The sequence below is a fragment of the Equus asinus genome, chromosome 20, assembly GCF_041296235.1.
Source record: "Equus asinus isolate D_3611 breed Donkey chromosome 20, EquAss-T2T_v2, whole genome shotgun sequence".
NCBI lineage: Eukaryota > Metazoa > Chordata > Mammalia > Perissodactyla > Equidae > Equus > Equus asinus.
The window spans coordinates 46980093-47000016 of NC_091809.1; the positions used below are offsets into that span (position 1 = coordinate 46980093).

At 54.7% G+C, this 19924-nt stretch overlaps 1 protein-coding gene across 10 annotated transcripts in view; it reads right to left on the reverse strand.

The window, feature by feature from the left end:
• Nucleotides 1–1954: 1954 nt before the first annotated feature.
• CEP164 (centrosomal protein 164) overlaps nt 1955–19924 on the reverse strand; it is a 65161-nt gene continuing 47191 nt past the window's right edge. For 8 of the 10 annotated variants that reach the window (XM_070490220.1, XM_014855566.3, XM_014855565.3 and 5 more), the window contains 18 exons: nt 16459–16590; nt 16158–16374; nt 15076–15153; nt 14713–14844; nt 14203–14325; nt 12986–13129; nt 12491–12574; nt 12279–12347; nt 11732–11907; nt 11249–11375; nt 10876–10943; nt 10168–10375; nt 9068–9175; nt 8295–8409; nt 7390–7731; nt 6556–6622; nt 5542–5670; nt 3540–5398 (listed from right to left, as the gene is read on the reverse strand). In XM_070490220.1, the coding sequence (XP_070346321.1) occupies nt 5302–5398; nt 5542–5670; nt 6556–6622; nt 7390–7731; nt 8295–8409; nt 9068–9175; nt 10168–10375; nt 10876–10943; nt 11249–11375; nt 11732–11907; nt 12279–12347; nt 12491–12574; nt 12986–13129; nt 14203–14325; nt 14713–14844; nt 15076–15153; nt 16158–16374; nt 16459–16590 (2416 nt within the window). In that variant the 3' untranslated portion in view covers nt 3540–5301. Of the gene's footprint in view, nt 2830–3539; nt 5399–5541; nt 5671–6555; nt 6623–7389; nt 7732–8294; nt 8410–9067; nt 9176–10167; nt 10376–10875; nt 10944–11248; nt 11376–11731; nt 11908–12278; nt 12348–12490; nt 12575–12985; nt 13130–14202; nt 14326–14712; nt 14845–15075; nt 15154–16157; nt 16375–16458; nt 16591–19924 lie in introns of those variants that run through there. The other 2 variants (XR_011495678.1, XM_070490216.1) reach the window with 2 other exon arrangements.

Below are 19924 nucleotides of genomic sequence, written 5' to 3' on the forward strand. Positions count from 1 at the left end.
CTTGGGCAGGTGGGGTCTGCTATTAGGGTCTATTTTGGGAGAAGGCAACTGTTTGAGCTCTCAGGTCAGGGGTGGGGGAAGTGTGCCACTGGCTGAGAACAGCTGGACAGGACAGCTGCTTGGTTCCCTGCTCAAATGAGGCTGTAGGATGAGCTCCATGGTTGCCTGCACCCTCTGGTCAGGCTTACTAGACAACTGTGACTGGGTGTTACTATAGTGAGCATTGGTGGGGCTGGGAATTAGCTTCCCTGCCTTGGCAGGGCAGCAGGACCGGAGCCAGGGCCCGCATGGCTCATTGTTTGGGGACACAAAATAGGAAGAGTGTGTACTGAATATCCTGGTCAGGAGAGGCCACCAGTTTTGTTCTGCAGACAGGAAAAGCCACGGGCTGTGCTCTCTGTCCAAGTGCCACATAGGCAGGGCTGGTGGGTAGGCCAGGCAGGCTCCCCGGTCAGGAGGGCTGACGGCTGTACTCAGTAATAAGCAAGGCTACGAATTTGTTTCCCTGCCCAGGTGCAGAGAGAAGCAGCTCCACGGCCACTGAGGGTCTTTGTGATCTTGACGCAAGCTGACCCACGTCCCAACTTCCCTGGCTGACCAGGGCCAATGGCTTTGCTCTGAGGGCGATCAGTTCAGCCGGCCTGCCTCTCGGCTCAAGCATTGCTGGGTTATGCAGCAATTTCCAGGTGTTCTCACCAGCCCTTCCTGTCAGATAGGGCCGGGGGCCATGCTCTGTCGCAGGTGGGGCTATGATGCACCTCTCCTGCTGGGGAAGGACTGAGAGAATCCATTCAGGCAACTCCCAAATTTTCCCAAACTGGCCTTCTGGTCAGGAGGGGCTGGGAGCCACACGCCACAGCTCGTGGGGCTGTAACTCAGCTCTTCTGCCTGGGCATGAGCAGACCAGGCTCTAGGGCAGCAAAATGCCTCATTTGAGGACCCAAACTAGGCAGACCTGCACCCTGCCAACCTCCCTGCCCAGACTGCACCACTGAGTTGGTTCTGAAGGTGAGCAAAGCCGCTAGTTGGGACTGCTACTTGGGCTCTGCAGGTAGGAACTTGGTCTGCCAAGATCCGAGTGCTGGTTGTTGGAAGCCCCTCCCCCCTTCTCCATCACAATCTGATTCCTAACAGTTGAGCCCCGTGAATTCCCCTGTGATCCCCATGAGGTGAAACCAGAGTAGGGGCTCCCACAAAGTAACCCACAATGCTGGGGGTGCTGGATGTCACCCCTGGGCTCTCTTTTCCCTCTGGAGGAACCACAGGCTCAGAGCAGACCTCTTGGTGTGGTGCTGTGCTGGCCTGGGGGAGGCACAATGTGGTCAGTGTGTAGCTGTTCCTCTTACCCCTCTAACACAGTCTATCTTGGTCCCTATGGTGCAGGGAGTGCTTCAGCATCCTTCCTGTGTCCTAGGATTCTCTCAGTGGTATCTCATCCACAAACAGTTATTAACTGTTCTTTTGTGGGAGGACGAAGTCAGGAATGACCTACGTCACCGTGTTGGTGACATCACTCCCCTTACTATGTATAGAACACCGTTCTGAGGACTTTATATGGATTAACTTCTTTAACCCTCACAACCACGTTATGGGATTGGTAACACTATTAACCCCACTTTACAGATATGAAAATTGAGGCAAAGAGAGGATAAAGTGGGAACCCTGGCTTAATTCCGGTCCCCTCGGCTTTTGACCCCGAGAGTGGGACTCCCCTAACTGTCCCTCTGCTTCCTCCCTCCCAAGAGCTGGTGTGCGTCTCCTCCATCATGGCCAACAGTGGTACACTGCCCTTCACTGGGCCCTCGGTGTAACACACCTGCTGGAGACGGCGCCTTCAATAGGGGAGGCAGGAGAGGCAGGTAGGAGATACAAGAGGAAAGGAGGAACAAGGGCACTTTCAATTCATCAGGACACGTGATGGCAGGTACTCTACCTTCTTTTTTTTTTTTTTTTTCAAAGATTTTATTTTTCCTTTTTCTCCCCAAAGCCCCCTGGTACATAGTTGTATATTTTTAGTTGTGGGTCCCTCTAGCTGTGGCATGTGAGATGCCACCTCAGCATGGCTTAATGAGCGGTGCCATGTCCGGGCCCAGGATCCAAATCGGTGAAACCCTGGGCCACCGAAGCAGAGCACGCAAACCCAACCACTCAGCCACGGGGCCGGGCCCCCAATATTCCACCTTTTAACCATCACTTCCCACCTCCCAAAAACTGCTGGTGGTGGGAGTGGCAACACCGCCCACCAACACCGGCAACTCCCCTCCGCACTCAAGCCCTGTCTTAGGCCATTGGAGGTGCTCCAGCCTCCTTCTGGATGAGGGCCGCTCCCTACCCAAGGCAAGACCGCTCAGAGTTACTGAAGCTGAGGCAGCCACCTGCTTCATCCCTGCAGTGTGGATTCAGGCTGAGAGCTTTTCACCAGGGAAGACACAGGCCCAGAAAGGACTTGTTCACGGCACAGAGCTTGTAGTTGTCAGGGCCAAAAGTAAACCCGTGTCCTAAGGCCAGGGTTATTTCCCCATTCCCCACACTGCCATTTTGTGAGGAAGTTTTCTTGGGTGGGTGGGGGCTGACATCATTCCCAATCTTGCCCCCCTAAGAAAATAGTCAGTGAATGTCTCACAGAGGAGCTTTGGGAAGTCATCTGATCCTCCGTTACGAGCCTTACCCCACAGGAAGGGGCAGGAGAATCAACAGTGCCCAGTCTTGTCTTGTATTTGCATAACATCTCCAGAAGGAACTCGTATACTTGTTACCTCCAAGGAGGACACTAGATGGCCACGGCTGGACTGACTTGTGCCATTTGATGTTGGGCCCCGTGAACACAGCCTGTTTAAAATAAAGATCCTTTTAAAAATACTATTTCTTGAAGCCCCAGCCTGGGGGTCAGGACGACTCAGATCTGGTCCCGCCTCTGCCACACACTGACTGCAGCTTTAGGCAACTCGCGTCATCTCTCTGGGCTGTTTTCTCTGCTGTAAAATATCAGTGGCCTGAACAAGCCATCAGCAAGGCTCCTCTCTCAGCTCCAAAGGTCTGTGATTCTCAGCTCCCCAGCTAGATTCTAAAATCCATGAGGGGAGGGATGGGACCATTTTGGAGTCTTCTAAAAAAGTTCCTTTGTAAACCTAGGCCCAAAGGCATTTTGCTCACCCAGCTAGAAGCCACTCCCTTGCTGGGACACAGGTCTTCAGACTAAGCTGGCCAGGACTGTTCTGTGAGTCAGGAGAAGAGGAGATACTGACAGAAGGGAGCATGGTAAACAGAACTTGGCTTCCAGAGACATGTGGACCTGGTTTCAAATCCTGGGTGACTTTGAGCTACAGTCTTTTAACCTCTCTGGTCCTCAATTTCCTCATTTATAAAATAATCTGAACTTCCTAGGTTAAGAGGATTACATGAGATAACATATGAAAAGCACCTAGCACGCAGAAGGCATTCAATCAATGTTAGCTTGCTTCCTTCCTTCCTCCCTCCCTCCCTTCATCAGAGCAGCTGGGACACAGAGGAGGCTGGGTTCGTTTGTATGTTTTGTCTTTAAATTGGTTTTCTTATGCAAATTTATGAAACATGGCCAGCTCAGTTGGTTCTCCTAGCAATGTTGTTGCTACGGATCCAAGACTGTATGTAGGCTGCTCACACCAGTGGAGCGGAAAAAAGCCCCACCTAACTTTGCCAGCTTAGGACTTCAGGGGGCTTATCTTTCATTTGTCTGCATGGGGAAAACAAGGCCAAGTGGCCTTTTGGAAATGGCCCAGTGAGTCTCCAGCTGGTAGGTGGAGGAGGAGGGAGGGAGGCAAAGCAAGAGATGGAGAATGTCAGCACTTCCCAAGACTGGCGGCAGGAGACAAGGAGCTCTCGGGGTGCAGGGGTGGGGTGGGAGGGCTTTGCACTTGTAGGGAACTCAGCTACTTTCTCCAGGACCCCAGGCACCTAAAGGTCTCTGAAAGCCTTGGTCTTCTCACCCATAGAAATGGACTGAAAACCTCTACATCATAGGTTTGTTGTGCTTAGATCAGATACCTAGGAGGGGTTCTGTGAACATTAATTTTTCCTTCCTCTATTCTTCTTAAGAGGAAGGAGGCAAAAGCCTTCAAAGGAGACACATTCACACAGCTGCCTTGTGGAAAATGGACTTGCAGAGATTTAATTGATGTAGAAAACACAGAATTGTCACCAGTTAGTTGTAACACGTGACCTATTCCCAAAGCACACAGACGGGCCAAGTAACAAAGTGGACTTTTTCCTGTGTGGTTGACGGATGCCTAAAATGTAGCTGGAGGGTAAAAAAGCCAGTTGGATCTTAGTGACAAAGAAATAAGTGGTGGGACAGTGGAGAGTTGACTTCCCTACATTGGAGAGGCAAGGGCAACCCCATAGCTTTCAAGACAAGAAAAATGGAGGTGTTTTATTGAAACAATAGGACAGATGACAGAGAACATGCCCTGCAACCCCGCGGAGCCCGCTGATGGGAGGCGGGGCTGCAGGAGCTGTGCCAGAATGGCAGCAGCGCCATCGGGCACAAGACCCCTCACCTCCTTCTGAATGAGTCTCCAAGCTCTGGGAAGGGGAGGCAGTGGGATGTTGCAGGGGGTGGCACAGGTGGAAAAGATGGGTGGAAATAAGAACCCATGAACAGACCCAAGGTGGTCCAGGAGGAGAAAACAAGCTGAGGGTGAGAAACCATCCCAGTCCTTTCCTATGGCTTGTTGGCTTCCTGAAAATTGTGTGCTTGAGACCTGAGAATCTAGCTAGGATGGCACGGGGAGGGGCCCTGAGGAAGCAGGTGCCAGCACAGGGAAGAGAGGCAGCAGAACTTCTGGGGCCCAGCCTCCTGCAACCTCCGCAGGGCTCTGGGCCAATCCTGAGAGAGTTAAAGGGGAGACAGAGTGCTCAAGAAAGGGGACATTAAAAGAAACAGAAAACAAGGTCTGATCCCTACGAGGCTGAGGTATTGGAGAGACAGAGCCTGGCCCCAGGGTGCAGACGTGCTGCGGGCTTTGCTCTGGTGAATGAAGGACCATGCTCAGAACCGTGGGAGCCCCCTGAAGGCCCAAGGGACCAACTCAGCCCCTAAGGGAGTCCGTTGGCCTTTGGTGGCAACTGCTCCGATACCTGCTACTGTTTCCAGTCGGACCATCCGTTTTACCAGCCCCCATGGCTCCTCCAAGTTCTGAGTGGCACAGGCAGCAGAGGGGACAGGAGAATGCTTTAGCAGAGCGAATAAAGTGCAGGCAGCTCCTCAGGCACTTGGTCTGGGTGCAGGTGAGGCCAGTGCCCCAGACACCGCCACTCAGGGCCTCAGTAATGATACAACTTCAGTCTGTTGTTCTCATCCAGGCCCAGCTGCAGGAGGCCCAAAGGGGCTGTTGGCTTGGGCACCGAGGAGAAGAGATGTCTGGCCACAAGGTGAAGGAAAACTGCAGTCAGCTGGCCAGACAAGGTCCTCCTCAGACCCCCAGGGCACAGACCCACCCCTAAAGGTCAGCCCAGCGGCCACAGCAGGAAGGAATGGGGTTTGGGAACCCACTAAAAGGATACAATTTGGGGTCATTCTTGTAACGTTCTAGCCACTTTCGGTTAGCGTCGATCATGCCCTGAAAGTTGGTGCTGCCCGCTTCGGGGACTTGGGGACGGGGAGAGGAACGCTGCAGGAGGCGGAGCTGCTCACTAGGAAGAAGAAGGACAGCACAGGGAGAGGAAGAGAGGAGGAAGGGGACCGGAGGCCATCACATCTGCCTCCTCGCTCTTCCTCTCAAGATCCCAGCTGCAGGCTTTTCGGGGTCTCTTTAGCAATTCAAAGCTTCCTCTACTGGCAAGAATGCCCCTCTGGAATGATGAGCATCACTTCCCAAAAAGGGGGGGACCCTCCCCTGCTTCCCGGCTGAATACTCATGCCATCAAGGCTCGAGGCTCCCACGTCTGCCTAGTCCTGGCCAATCTCATCAGCGAAAGCTCTCCCCTCTGTCGACTCAGACACCTGCCCAGCATTGGCTCCCAAGTTGGCCAAAGGGGTGAGTGGCAGGGGGACTTACGGTTGGGGGACTGTAGTGGGGGATATATATTTGGCAAGGAAGAAGATGAATGGGAAATTAATAACAGGTTTAAATAATTGCCCATCTGTCTCCCCCACAGGGCACCCCTCTCACTCCAGATGTTGCTCAGCAGGACTGGAGGAAGAAGGGAGCCGGATGAAGCAGACAAAGAGCTCAATGGCAAAAACAAAGGCCACCCTCCATGGCCAGAGGGACCAGTGAGAGGGCAGGGTGCAGGGTCCCACCAGGGGCTGACTGCTCCCCGTGGGTGCCACAGGGCAGCTTCCTGATGGAGCCGGGCAAGGTAGGCCCAGCCCCACCCTCACTGAGACCTGGGCGGTTTGGACTTTTCTCTGGCTGTGGCGAGACACCTTGGACCCAGGCAGCTGTGAGGACGGGGGCCTGCCCAACCTCTCTGGGCAACATGACTGGGAGTTCTGCCCCCAGTCAGAGGTCCCACCTACCCAGGGAGGCGCAGCTGAACTGTGTGGTTCCACCCTGAGCCCACAAGGAGGCTTACCTGGCAGACACGTAACCCAGCCTGTTCTCCAGAGGGGGAGGGCCACTGCTGAGGAACGGGACACCAGCTGGGAAAGTGAGAGGAAACTGTTCAGAAAAGGGCAGTGGTTCAGCTCAGCCAGACCCTGGCCTTAGCAGACGACCTCCCTGCTCACCGGTACCTCCTGCCTCTCCAGAACGTGGAAAGACAGTGTTTCCCAAAACAGTTTTGGTGCTTGGAGATGAGACACAGAAGACAGACAGGAATTGTCCTATTGTAATCCTAAAACTTAATCTACTTTTCTATTTGGATTATTAGGCTGGGGATGAGATATGTAACTTTTTCCCTCAAAATTTATGGCTTTTCACATTCCTCAGCAAGGCTATGAAACCAGTGAGGTCACCTGGCCCAGAAGCAGAGGGAAACCATATGGCCAAGGGGTTATGAGCTGAATCGTACTTGCTCACTGGATACCCTGGAGCATATCACTTAACCTCTCTGAGTCTGTTTCCTCTTCTGTAAAGTGGGGCTGAATAATTACTACCTCTGAGGGTTATAAGGACTAAATGAAAAACTGTATGTAAAACGCCTGGCCCATAATATAATGCACAAGCAACGATGAACTTTGAGGTTCTGCAGAGCTCTAGAATCCATCATAAAGGCCCCAGTCAGCCCAAGCGCCAGGAAAACCATCGTGACCCACAGGGCCTCTGGCTGCAGGGCAACCAGCAAGTTTTCTTCCCAGGGCCCTACAGACAGAGTCAAGGGGTAGGCGAGGGAGCAGGGGAGAAAAAGAAAGAGGAAAAAGAGGGAGGAAGAGGTAGGAGGGAAGGCACAGCCCAGAGGGAGGCGTACTTGGAAAATACTTGCGCCACTTCTCCACCAGGAAGTCATCCACAGTTTGAGCCACAGAGGAGGAGAGCCTCGGGCCCAGCCCCGGGTCCCAGGCCCACTGGGTGGACGTGGGTGTAGCAGAGAACGAGGCTGAGACGCGGGACGGGTAGGTGGGAATGGGGATGCTCCTGGGGGACCAGGAGGCAGTCTGCGCTGGCGTGGAAGTGAAGAGCGGAGGTGGTGGTTGAGTGCTGAGGCTGCCCAGCATGCTGAGGACACCGTTGAGCTGGCTGCTGATCCGCTGCAGGGAGCTGCTCAAGTAGTGGATCTTGTTGGGGGAGGCGGGACCTGGGGTCGGGGTGACTGAGGGGGAAGAGACAGATGGCGGGAAAGGACCCGGGTCCAGGGTCTTAAAACATCCCCAGGCCCGGCTGGCATGATGGCACCCTCCTGGCCTGCCCCTCCCTGTTCCTCCAGACAACAGCCCCTCAGCCCTGACTGGGGGGACAGACGGGCTTCCGTGTCCCAGACAGTGCAGACAGGAAGCTGGCCGTGAGAAAGAGGCTCTCCAGGGCGAGGCCCTCTGCCCCTTTGCAGGCCGGGGCGGCAAAGGAAGAACAGCCTGCCAGAAGGCACTAGAAGGGAAAGGCTCACAGGCCAGCCTCCCACCGGGAAGTGCTCTGTATGTTCAGGAGGCTTCCCTGACCCTTCCAGCCCCCGGTGTTGGCAAGTGCAAACGCATTCACTCCTTCCCCAGCATTTACTGAGTACCTGCTGCAGACAGTGGCTCCCGGAGGCCTACCCAGGCAGGGCTGAGGGAAGGGGGCTGCACTGCTGCTCCCCAAGTTCTTCCCTCTCCATGGATCCCGTGGTCCTACCCCTGCCCCGCCCCCCGCCACCTCTTCCCTGCTGCCGCCACCACTCACCATGAGGCAGGGGGCAGGATTCGGAACTTTCACTGCTCGTGTCTTCCATGTCACTGAGGTCAAAGGTCACCACCTTCTTGGCCGGGGTTCCTCTCAGAGTGTCCTCATCTGACGCCTGAGGGGTAGAAGTAGCAGTTGTTACTGCCGCTCACCCTGGTGTTTGGGGACTGAGGACTTAGTGGCAGGCTCTTTGGGACCCAAAGTTCTGGGGGAGGCACATCACACAGGCTGCCTTGCAAGAGGGCAGGAGAGAGGGAGGCAAGGCTAACAGAACTCAGCCACCTGAGATAGAGGTAATAGGGCCACCAGGATCAGACAGATCCCACCCTTCCCCCCAGTAGACTCTCCCCGCCGTGTCCATCCACCTAAGCTTCCCTCCTGCCACACCCAGGCCTCAGGCACCCAGAGGAACATCTACAGGACCCCAGGGGAGGTAGGGACACCTCCTAGGTGGTCTGTTCCTGACACCCTGGACACAGCTCTCCGCAGGCACCACGCAGGGGAGGGCAGGGGCTAGTCCCTCTCTCAAAAACCTTCAGCAAGAGGCTAGCGTCTGCTCAAGACCACTGGGCATGGATCCCCAAACCCACAGCTATGTTCAACAAACTCCAAGCTGAAGCCGTTTCCACCAGCCCGGGAGCCCTAAGCCTACTGCCAATCCCGAGCCCTGGAGGCCAGCTCCCCTTGACACAGGAGCAAAGAACCCAACCAACTCCCAGAAGCAGAAGAGGGAGGCCATGGCCGCACTGGACTATGTGGCCACAGGGCTGCACCTCTTCCCGGAGAGAGAACTCGAGCTGATTTAGCTTCTCCTCTTTCTTCTTCAACAGGTCGTGGCCTTTCCGCATGGCCGACTTCATCTCATCCAGGTGCCTGGTCTCCTGCAGCCAGGGAGGAAGGGAAGGAGAAATATGGTGACAAAGCACACAGGTGCAGGAGTCCAGCTCTCCCATTTGCTGGCTGAGTGATCATGAACAAATTACTTCAGTCTCAGTCTCGATTCTCATCTAAACAAGAAATACTACTTTTCACAGTAGTGAGAATTAAATGAGATAGAGTATGCTACACGCTTAGCACTACGCCCACACCTAACAAGTTCTCAAATGGTTACTGTCAGCCAATGGGTATCATCACTGCTCCAACTACCATCATTGTCATCATCCTTGGGAGGGACTCAGTGGAGCAATGAGAGGGCCTGGGGGCAGCATGTACATACCCCTGGGAAGCGTGCCCCTCTGTACCAGCCTCTTGCCCTCTGCTGCCCCCAAAGTCAGGCTTAGGGGCCCCAGGGGCCTGAGGGCCCTCACCAGCTCAGAGTACCATCAGAATTCTAAGGGACCAGGTGTAGTCTTCTGCTAGGACCCTCAAAAGGCACAAAAATCTGTGGTCCCAACTAATAATAATGAAGTCTCTGCCTCGTCATTGAAAATTAGGGTATCAGAGAGTAAAACAGAAGTAACGCCAAGTGTGCTCAAAAGACTTTTACTAATGAACGAAGTCTTTAGTGTGACAGAAAGGACGAGCAAAGCACTGGAAGTGAAATTTTAAAAACCTTATCCCCTTCACCTAGATAATGGGAATTACACTATTACTTTGCACATCATCTGTGGTTATTGTGAGGACCAAATGATTTACTGCTAGAAAGCATTTTGCACACTGTGCACACCACGTAACTGTAAGATGCTTTCATCCTCATGGAGACACATAACCTACATCACCTGTCCAGTCTCCCCAGGGCCCACGTGACCACTCTCATGGCGTCCCCAGAATGATCATGAGGGCAAGCCCAAAGGCGAGTGTTGCCCTGGCTCCCTGATGCCCCCCCCACCCCCACCCCGCACAGGACTGGCAGGTTCTCCTCGGGGCTCCTGACCTCCTCCAGGTCCTTGCGCATGTCTTCCAGGGCCTTGGTGCCTGGCGGGTCTTTGGCCGCCTCCTGAGCACTGGCCAGCTCATGGCGCCAATGCTGCTGGGCAGCTCTCAGAGCCGTCTGCCGCCTCCGCATGGAGCGTGACTGTCGCACGAGGAACTCCCTGGCACTGCAGAGGGCTATCCCCTCAGCAGAGAGGTAGTGCCGGACGCTGTGGGGGACAGGCCAGGGCAGGGGAGGTGGAGAGGGAAGACAGAGACTCTGAGATGCCCTGCTGTGGGTCATTCAACCACCTCCCCAGCAGATGCCTATCCTGAGCACAGGCTGCTGGGCCGGGGCTGAGGCTGGGCTGTGTGTAGGGGCACCCCGACTAAATACCTACAGGCTGTGGCATGTTGCCCTGAGTCCTCCCACCCTAACTCTGAAAGGGATGCTGCCAGAGGCCTCTGGACACATGGCCAGACACTCCCCTCAGCCTGATCCTCAACCAGAGGCCAGCAGACGCCAGCATGCTATGTCAACAGTCACAGTGGGCACCTTCTTGGCTTGCCAGAGAAGATTCTTCAGTCTCCTGGGACCCCTTCCCTGAACCAAGCCCGACTGGGGATCCCCGTCACCTCATTTCAGCTCACCCCAGCTCTGTGACACTGGCGCTTGCTCACCCCTTCATGGCATCCTCAGCCCAAAATAAGATAGCCTGTTGGAACTCACCTGTCCAAGGACAAGTCAGCCTCTTCCTTGCTTTGGGAGAGAGAAGACGATACCTCTTTGGTCTGGTTCTAAGGACACATGGTAGAAAAGACACATTGAATGCAAGAAAAGCAGATACAATGCAGCCCCCCAAAGCCCCTTGCAGTGGTCTAGACACAATTGACTCTGCCAGGGGCTGGGCACTACTCACTTACAGATATCATTTGACTGACAGAGATGGGGGAGTCGGATGATAAGAACAGGAGGCTAAGGTCCTATATAGAGCAGAGCCAGGACCCCTCCTGGTGCCCCACCCCCTCCTGGTACCCCACCCTTCCCAGTGCCCTGCCCCAGCCCAGCCATCCTGTCCCTTCCAAGGCACAGAGAAGCTCACTGTCCCAAGAGATTTCCTCAGGTCCTCAATGTGGAGATCTGGTTCAAGACGTGCGGAAGCATTACTCTCCTCAACTGCCAGCTCTTTCAATGTGTCCCGCTTCCTCTGAGCTTCGGCCTCCAGGTCACTGTGGTGGGAAGGGGGGTGGGAGTGGTGAGGCAGGGTCACATGATAAAGCAGGCCAGGCAGCACACTCTTGGGACTCCTTGGTGGGCCTCAGACCTCGATATTGGGGAGAGAGCGGGACCATCTCCATCCCTTCACTCCTGTCAAAGTCCCTGAGGCAGGGCTGGGGCAGGAATGGTAGAACCAGGGACCCCAGCTTTTCATAGCCTCTTAACAGCCCCACTTCCTACAAAATGCTGCAGACACAGCCCCTCTGCCTGTTAACTGGGCCATGACTAGACTGGACCTGTGAGTAGCAGAGGTCAGAGGGCAGGCAAAAGGCAGTGGGGGTGGCTGAGTGCAGGGGGCCCACACCACCTGACACGCTTCTGCAGCCTCTGACTCTGGGTCTGCAGCAGATCCACCTGGGACTCCAGCTCCAACTTGCGGGCCTGAAGCTCATCGAGAATTCTTCGGAGCTGCCGGTTTGACTCCAGCAAGTGGGTGTGCTCCTTCTTTGCCTCCTCCAGGTGCTGACGGGTGGCTGTGGCTTCCTGGGACAGAAGAAAAGATAGAAGCACCCGGAGACACAGTGGGGAGAAGGCAGGGAGAGGGAGCAGGCAGCACCAGAAGACAGGGAAGCCCAGAGAGCCCAGGAGAGAGGGTGGGACTCAGACACATGACGTCACTGTGTCTGCAGTCCCGTCCTCCCACTACAGCCCTGCTCCCTGAGGGTCCCAGCTGGGCTGCACACAGTGGTGCTATCTGTGGAATACTGGCCACCACTGTTTGGAACCCCAAAGCCCTGGAGAGACCAGGTGAACAAAAGGTGGGGTCTGGGGAGCAGGGAGAGGAAAGGGAGAGAGAGGGAAAGGAGGAAAGGGAATGGGAGAGACAAAGGAGGGAGGACAAGAGGCAGGCAGACCTCGCTCTCCAGCGCCACCTTTCTCTGCACATCAAGGAGCTGCTGCTTCTCCTTCCGGGCAGTCTCCTCCTGGGCGGAAGGAAGGAAACAGGGCCCTCTGGCATCTCCAGGCCCCTGTTCTAAGGGGCAGGAAGGTCCGCCCTCTCCTGGGGGAGCTGTGACTCCAAGGTCAAGGGCACCTGGAGATCCAGTTCTCCACCCGACTCCCTCACCTGGATGTCCAGCTGAGTCAATGTGGCCTTGACATCTTTGGTTCTGGTTTCAAGTTCCACCTCTAACTCTTGGAGTTTCCTTTCCTGCACAGAAGCGTAGGCGGAGAGGAAAATGCACGTGTAGAAAGAGTGCACGGCATTAGCTGAGGGGCAGGAGGGGTTCCTGACCCACCATACCACACCACGCCCCCACCCTGGGCTCGGGGACCTGCGGCCTCCCAGGGAAGCACCACACCTTGTCTGATTTCCAGACAAGGAGAAGCAGAGGCGCCAGCCCCAAGGCCCAAGAGGGGCTGACCTCCTCTTCTAATCCTGGGGATGCTCCCTGGCCCAGAAAACAAAGGAGCAAAGATGCCGCAGCCTAGGGATGGCCAGTGAGAGCCCCACGCCTGGAGCCCTGAGGCTCCGTCCTGCCGTCCTGCTGCTCCTGGCACTTTTCTACCCTGCATGCAGGTGTCAGGGGTGGGGGAGCAAGCGACCACCAAGAGCCCCCACCTGTTCTCGGTGCCGACGCCGCAAGTCCTCGAGCTGCCTGTCCTGGTCCTGCCTCATGGTCTCCAGTTCTCGCTCGTGGGCCCTGCGCAGGCGCTCCAACTCTCCAGTCAGGTGCCCCAGGAGTTCAGCCCGCTGCTTCCTCTCCTGCACGGAGCGGGAGCCACTGCTGGGAAATGGCAATGGCCCCTCATACCCCTAAAACCACAGCCCTCCCACCCCTGCAGCCTTGGGTCAATAAGATCAGGGCCCCATCAGCTCCCTAAGGCCAGCTCTTAGAGGAGAGCATTGAGGACAGCATGGTCCTGTGCCCCAGGAAGCCTGCACCCCGACTCCGCCACTGAAGCAGACGCTGGTCAGATGTCCCGAGGAAATCCCCCTTGGGGGCCTGCCTCTCCTACTGCTCCACCACGCGAAGCTTTCCTTCCTTGCAGGAAGAGAGGTCATTGGTCAATGATCACTACTCCTCAGCAAGGTCAGAATTGGTTTGGGAGGAGAGTCAACGGAAGTTCATCAGGGGCCCACTACTTCTGCCGTGGGCTAAAGTGGGCTAAAGTCAGCCCCCCGCCAACTGTGCACCTGCAACATGAGCAAGCCAAGCCGGCGTGGGTCCACTTAAATAGCTGAACTTTCCCGCCTAAGGCCAAAGGAGGAAGATGGGCAGGTAATATCTAAACATGGTTTGGCTCTTGCTGGTCTATTTCTTGGTGTCCTGGAATTTCCATTAACCCTCGTGGCCTGGTGTTGGGTAGTTAAAACTGAAAGCTTTGGAGTCAGACAGTCAGGGCTTGAATCCCAGCTCCTCTACTTACTAGCAAGGTGGGCTTGGGAGGGCTGCCTACACTCCCCAAGTCTCAGTTCCTCATTTCTAAAATGGAGATGACGATAGTTCGCTCTCCTAAGGGCGTTGTGAGGACTGAATGAGTTAGTACACACAAAGAGCTTAGAAGAGCGCCTGGCCCCAGTGTGAGCTCAGTGTTAGCCAGGGCTACCACGAGAGGCGAGTGCAGCCCACCCGATGGACTTGCTCCTCAGCTACAGCTTTAGTACAAAGGCAAAACATGACTTCACCGCCACAGGGTGCCAGGGAAGAAAGGCTCCCACAGTCCCCGACCACAGTTTGTCCCCTTCCCGTCCTCCAGCCAGCTCGGAAGGGCCCCAGGGTGTGTGTATGTGTGCACGCACGTGCATGCACACTCCAGGGGATGTAACCAAGTCACCTCGGCTTCATACTGCTCCCTGGCCTCAGCCACCACTTGCCGGTGCTCCTCCTTCATTTTGTCCAGTTTCCTCTCATGTTCCCTTTCCACCTCCTGGCGCTTCTCTCTCAGGAGGCCACTGAGCTGCAGGGCAGGCGGCAGGGGTGGAGCATGCAGGACTGAGGGTGGACCAACACTCGGGGACTGACACACTTGAAGGTTTCATACACATGTGCAACATACGACGCACCTCCCCAACGTCCCCCTCCCACACACACAGCTATACACCACACGTACATGACACGTGACATACACACAGCCATACACCAGCACTCCCTCCCCACACATAGACAGCGGCATGTGGGTGGAGAAGCACCTGGCCTCAAGGGAATAAAAATGGAACCAGAAGTTCTAACCCCAGCTGAGCCATCCAATGCAAAGCAGAGGGCCCTTGGGCCAGGATGGCTCGGCCAGCTGTCACAGCATCCACAACAGGCACACGCGCAGGTGAAGAAGCAGACGGGCATTCACCTCTTGCTCATACTCAAGCACTTGGTGAACTTTCTGATGAGCTCTCTGCTCCGCCCGCCCGAGGCTCTCCTGCAGCTGGGCCTCCTCTTTCTGCTGAGCTTCCTCCATCTTCTTCTGGAGGCTGGAGACCACCTGAGGAGGCCCCACGCAGGGGAGTGTGACCCTCAGAGAGCACAGGAGAGTGGCCACAGGGGGACTCACTTCCCAGGGACCCAATGCCCACCGCCACGGGGGCTGCAGGGAGAGGGCGCTCCCTCCCTAGCGGCAGGGACGGGGTTGAGTTCTCCTGCCGACCAGCAGTGAAAGGCTCTGGCGGCTCACGCTCAGGGAGCAAGACGCCCAGGATCTGCCTCTGCATCTCACCTGTCTGTGCTTGGCCTCCAGCGAGGAAGACAGCCGCTCTAGCTCAGCTCTGTGCTCCTTTTCCAGTGCTGCCACTGCCTGGGGAGCAACAAAAGGCCCGTGAGGGACACAGAGCAGGGAAGGCTGGCCGGGCACTGACCCTCGGGGAAGGAAGAGTCAGGAAGACCGTCCCCAAGGCCCTCGAGCTAAGGGGCCAAGGGGAACCACAGGCACATCTTTGTTCCTCGGAAATAACTCAGTCCCTGAAGTCTGCAACTAGCAAATGAACAGCAATATGAAGGCTGGAGTGGAGGGGCATTACAGCAAGCCTCAGGTCACTGCTTCCAGCCCCCTGCCTCTGGGCTGGCCACGGGTACACAGGTGACACCCATGCCTATGAATCGGGCCTGGGGCAGGGAGGGCTGGAGGTTCAGCACAAGCTCCCTGAGCGCTTGCAGTACAAGGAAATTCTCCCTGCACCTTGTTTAAGAGATGAAGTTCCCCCTTCACCAAAAGGAAACAAAAGCTCACATGGCCTGACTATTCCTCCCACCTCTTACCCAGAGACAGACCATCGGACTAGAGGGACAGGGAGTAAGGACAAAGGAGACAAATCTCCTCTAAGTGTGCCAACCTCTCATTCGAAGGCATGAGAGAAAAGGAGAGAGAGGACAGGTCACTGCGGCTGCCCCTCAGGGACAAGGACAAGGACAGGAACAGGGCACCTTTGTCTCAGGACCTCTGGTCTGGTTTAAGCTCTTTCAGCCATGAAGTCTTCCCAAATGCACAGGACACTTCCCCTCAAGCCTCGTCCCTGCTATGGCCAAGACCCAGCTGTGCTGGCTGCACCGGCCCCAGAGGGAGCCCCTGGATACCTGTGGTACCCTCCACTCTGCAGTGGAGGCCAGGGCTGGCACCTGCCTGAGACCCTCGGGTCCACACGGAGTAACAGGCCCAGACAGGCCCACTGTCCCCATGCCTGTCTGTGCAGACACCTGCTTTCCAGCTGGCTCCCCCACCTGCCCTTCCTCCTCCTCCACACTCAGTCCATCCCCAGTCAGCCCAGGGACATGTCTGAGGGGGAGGTCCCCACTCAGCCTCACTTCCTTCCTCTCCCCCTCCAGCTGCTCCCTCAGCTGCTGCAAAGCCTTCTCCTTCTCAGCGTTCAGGGCAGCCTGCTCTCTCTTCTCCGAAGCCTCCATCTCTTCCTTGAGCTGCTCCAGCATCTGCCTGTTTCTCTGCTCCAGGCTGGCCCTCTCGGCCTTCTGCAGAGACTCCAGCTCTTCTCTCAGCCTCTGCAGGGAAGCCTCCTGCTCGGCCCTGGGCACAAAGAAGGGAATGGGGGTGGGCCTGTGAACTCAGGGGCGCCTCCACGGGGCTGGGCGGCCCACAGTGCGCACTCACCGGATTTGGACCTCATGTGCTTCTGTGCTGGACTGGACCCGGGCCCGGAGCCGCGACAGCCTCCGGCTCTCCTCCTCTCTCATCCGAGTCTCCTCTTCCTCAGTGGCTCTCTGCAGTTGCTCCTTCAGGGAACTGGGAAGGAAAGGAAAGGCAAGTCTGTTAGAGGAACCACAAGGTCTTTCCTCTTCTATCTGTAATCCCTGGCTCTTGGCCTCCAAAAGCCTGAAGGCTGCCTGTGAAGCTTCCCAAATCTCAAAGACGAGTCTAACCTCAGCCTCTGGGTCCTGCTGCCTCCCTGTAATACCTCCCAGGATGAAGAGGGAGCCAGGAACTCCACCTGCCCTTTGCCACAGGAAGCAGATTACAGGCTGCTTGATCCCAGAACCGCTTTTCTTCCAAAGGCTCCCCTTTGCCGACAGGTTCGCCGTGGCATGACATTCACTCAAGGACACATACAGTCAACCCCAATCTGATTCTGGTTCTATAGCCTTCACTTCCCACCCAAGAGACTCTGTTCTAGCCACATCAGATGGCCACCCCCTCTGAATCCCGCCACACTCTTCCTTGCCTCCTGGCCTTTGTTCCTGCTCGTTCATCCACCAGGATTCCCTTTTCTACCTGACGAGCCCATGTTCGTTGTTCAACACCAGTTCCCTCCTCTTAGAGAAGGCCTTCTAACTCCCTCCAAGTTCATCAGTTAGCCTTTCTGTTCCCATCACACTTTTTATGGCGACCTTTCTCATCCCAAGCCATTCTGTACCATACATCACGCTGCAGCATAATTAACCTTTTGTATGTCTATTTTCCTCACAAATCTGGGAGCTTCTCCAGAGAAATAATCTTGTCTTAAAATCTATTATAGCCCAGGTGCCGAACACAGTAACCGACACGAAGTAGGTGCTCAATTAATGTTCATTCAGTTTGAACACTCTCACCCAGCCCCAAACGATCAGCAAGCCGTGATGGTCTGTGAGGGAGTCTTATTCACAGATCAGCGATGCTAACCATTTCATCCCAAGCGGACAGCCCCTTGGCTGACACACACCACAGCCTCCTCATGCAGCCCCACGTGACCAGGGGCTGTGTGCCACGCACCCAGGGAATTCAGGCCTAAGGAAAACACGATGCAGAAGACGATTTCTTTGAAAAGCTTCTGCAGTGAATTCCAAAGCCAAAGAAGACTTAGGATCATTTTTTATTTCAAGTTATCAGCACCACTGCTCTCCTCCATTATGATGAAAAATTTGAGTTAAATAAAAATCCTTCTTTCTAGCTTCCCCAGAAACCTTTCTCTTGGTCCTATGCCTAAATTTTACATATAGAACCACAGACAGTTAGAGCTGAAAGGGGCTTTAGAGGCGAAGTCCTTTATTTTACAACTCTCTTCATCTTACAGCTAAACTCCATCTCTTCATTTTACAACTAAAGAAACGAGGGGTCAGCCCACCTGTCTTCCTGCCTGCCTTCTCATTCAAGAAATATTTGCTACAAGGTCAGCTGTGGCTTCCAGAAGTTTCTACCAAGTGGAAGTTTCCCAGCAGACAAGAGACCCTACCCCTCAGAAAGGCTCGTGTGTAAACAGAAACAGGGTTCTCATGATTAACTGTTTCCAAGACAGCCAGGCAGGGTGCTGCCCACAGAGAAATCACTTCGTCATACCACCGAAACTGTACTGATGTCAACTGAAAGTAGAAACGAGAGTGACCATTTATTGAGCAACTACTGTGTCTGAGGCCCTGAGTCAGACACTTTCGGCACACTGGTCTTCACCACAACCTAAGAGGGTTCTTGGACGCCCCTCTGTAGTTGGGTGGCTTAGGGAGGGATGGAAAGTACAGTCAGCCAAGCCCAGAGTGTTCAGGAAAAGAGAGGAGCCTGGTGGGCTGACAGGGAAATGCCACCAGGATGTCGTCCCAGGCACTGCCTCTCTAGGGAGCTAACTCACACCCTGTTCAGGTGGGCCTCTGCCCCCGTCTTCAGTTGGCTGGGAGAAGGGATCCTGTGGGGAGATCTGCTCTTTGGGATGCTCCCTGCAGGGGATCCAGGAGGGGTGATCTTGGGTCAGTGGATCCCTTGTTGGGCTAATAAGAGATTGCCCTGATCCTCAGGGCACTCAGGTGTTGGTTTCTCTAAATTCAGCATAAACATTTTATACACTCTGCTACGTATGACATAAAAATAATAATTCTCTACCACTTTTGGATGTTCTGTCCAAGAGGACAAGATTTAGCCTCTAGTTAAATTACTAAGTAAACAAAGTATGTTAACACCTTTTAGCACCTTTCCCATCCTGGGACTGCAACAGAGATCGCTTATTATCTTCTCAATATCCATCCTCCCATTTTCCTTACTAACAGAGCCCTAGTTTTCTTCTGTCAGGTAGAAGACCAACTAAAAGACTACATTTCCCAGTCTCCTTTGCAACCAGGGATAACCAATGAGATGTAAGCAGAAATTATTGGGAAAGTTTCCAGGAAAACTCCTTGAAAGAATAAGCAGAAGTTATTGGGTAAAGTTTCTAGGAATGCACCTTTAAAGGGACAGAATGAGCTAGAAGGTCCCTCTTTTATACTTCACCCCTATTCTTCCTGCCTGGAGCACAGACACAATGGCTGGAGATCTAGCAGCTATACTGGACTGTGAAGAAACCCTGAGAGCAAAAACCAGCACTAAAGACAGCAGAGAGATTAAAGGAGGCTGGGGACCTGCTGACTCTGTGGAGCCACCATGCCAGCCCTGGACTGCCTTTTCTTATGAAAACAAACCTCTAGTGTGTTTACACACACACACACACACACACACACACACACATATATATATATATATATATATATATATATATACACACACACAATCACATACGCACAGGCCCAGCCCAGGCTTAAGTGTCTTGTTTGTCTAGAGCTTCCCAGCTACTCAGAGTAGGAACCCAAACAGCAACTTCTGGGTCCTGGGCAAGAGCACCTCACACTGCATCACCCGGTCCCTACCTATCTCACTGGGTCCCAACAGGCCCTGACTCCCGAGAGAGAGGACCATGTAGTAATCAAGAAAACGGGCTCCAGAGACAACCTGCCTGGGTGAACCTGGGCTCTGCTGCTTATTAGCTTCGCTACCCTGGACAAGCTACTTAACCTTTCTGTGCCTCAGTTTCTTCGTCTATGTTATAGAGCCTATAAAAAGGGGTTGATAACACCTCCTAAGAGCCGTTCTGAAGACTAAACTAATAGATATGAAGCACGTGGATCAGTGTAATCTCAAAAGATGTGAGCTACTCCCAGTATTATCACACCTCCCAGCTCCCTCCCAAAAAGAGGAAGGACATGAGCCGCAGCCAGGGAGCGCGTTCCTCCACACAGGACCAAGTAGTCATCCTGGTGGGGCCACGGCACCCCAGCGGTCTCCAGCATGGGAGGAGGGTGTCCCTTGATCCCCACGTGCCCGCGAGGCCTCAGGCAGCTTGCCC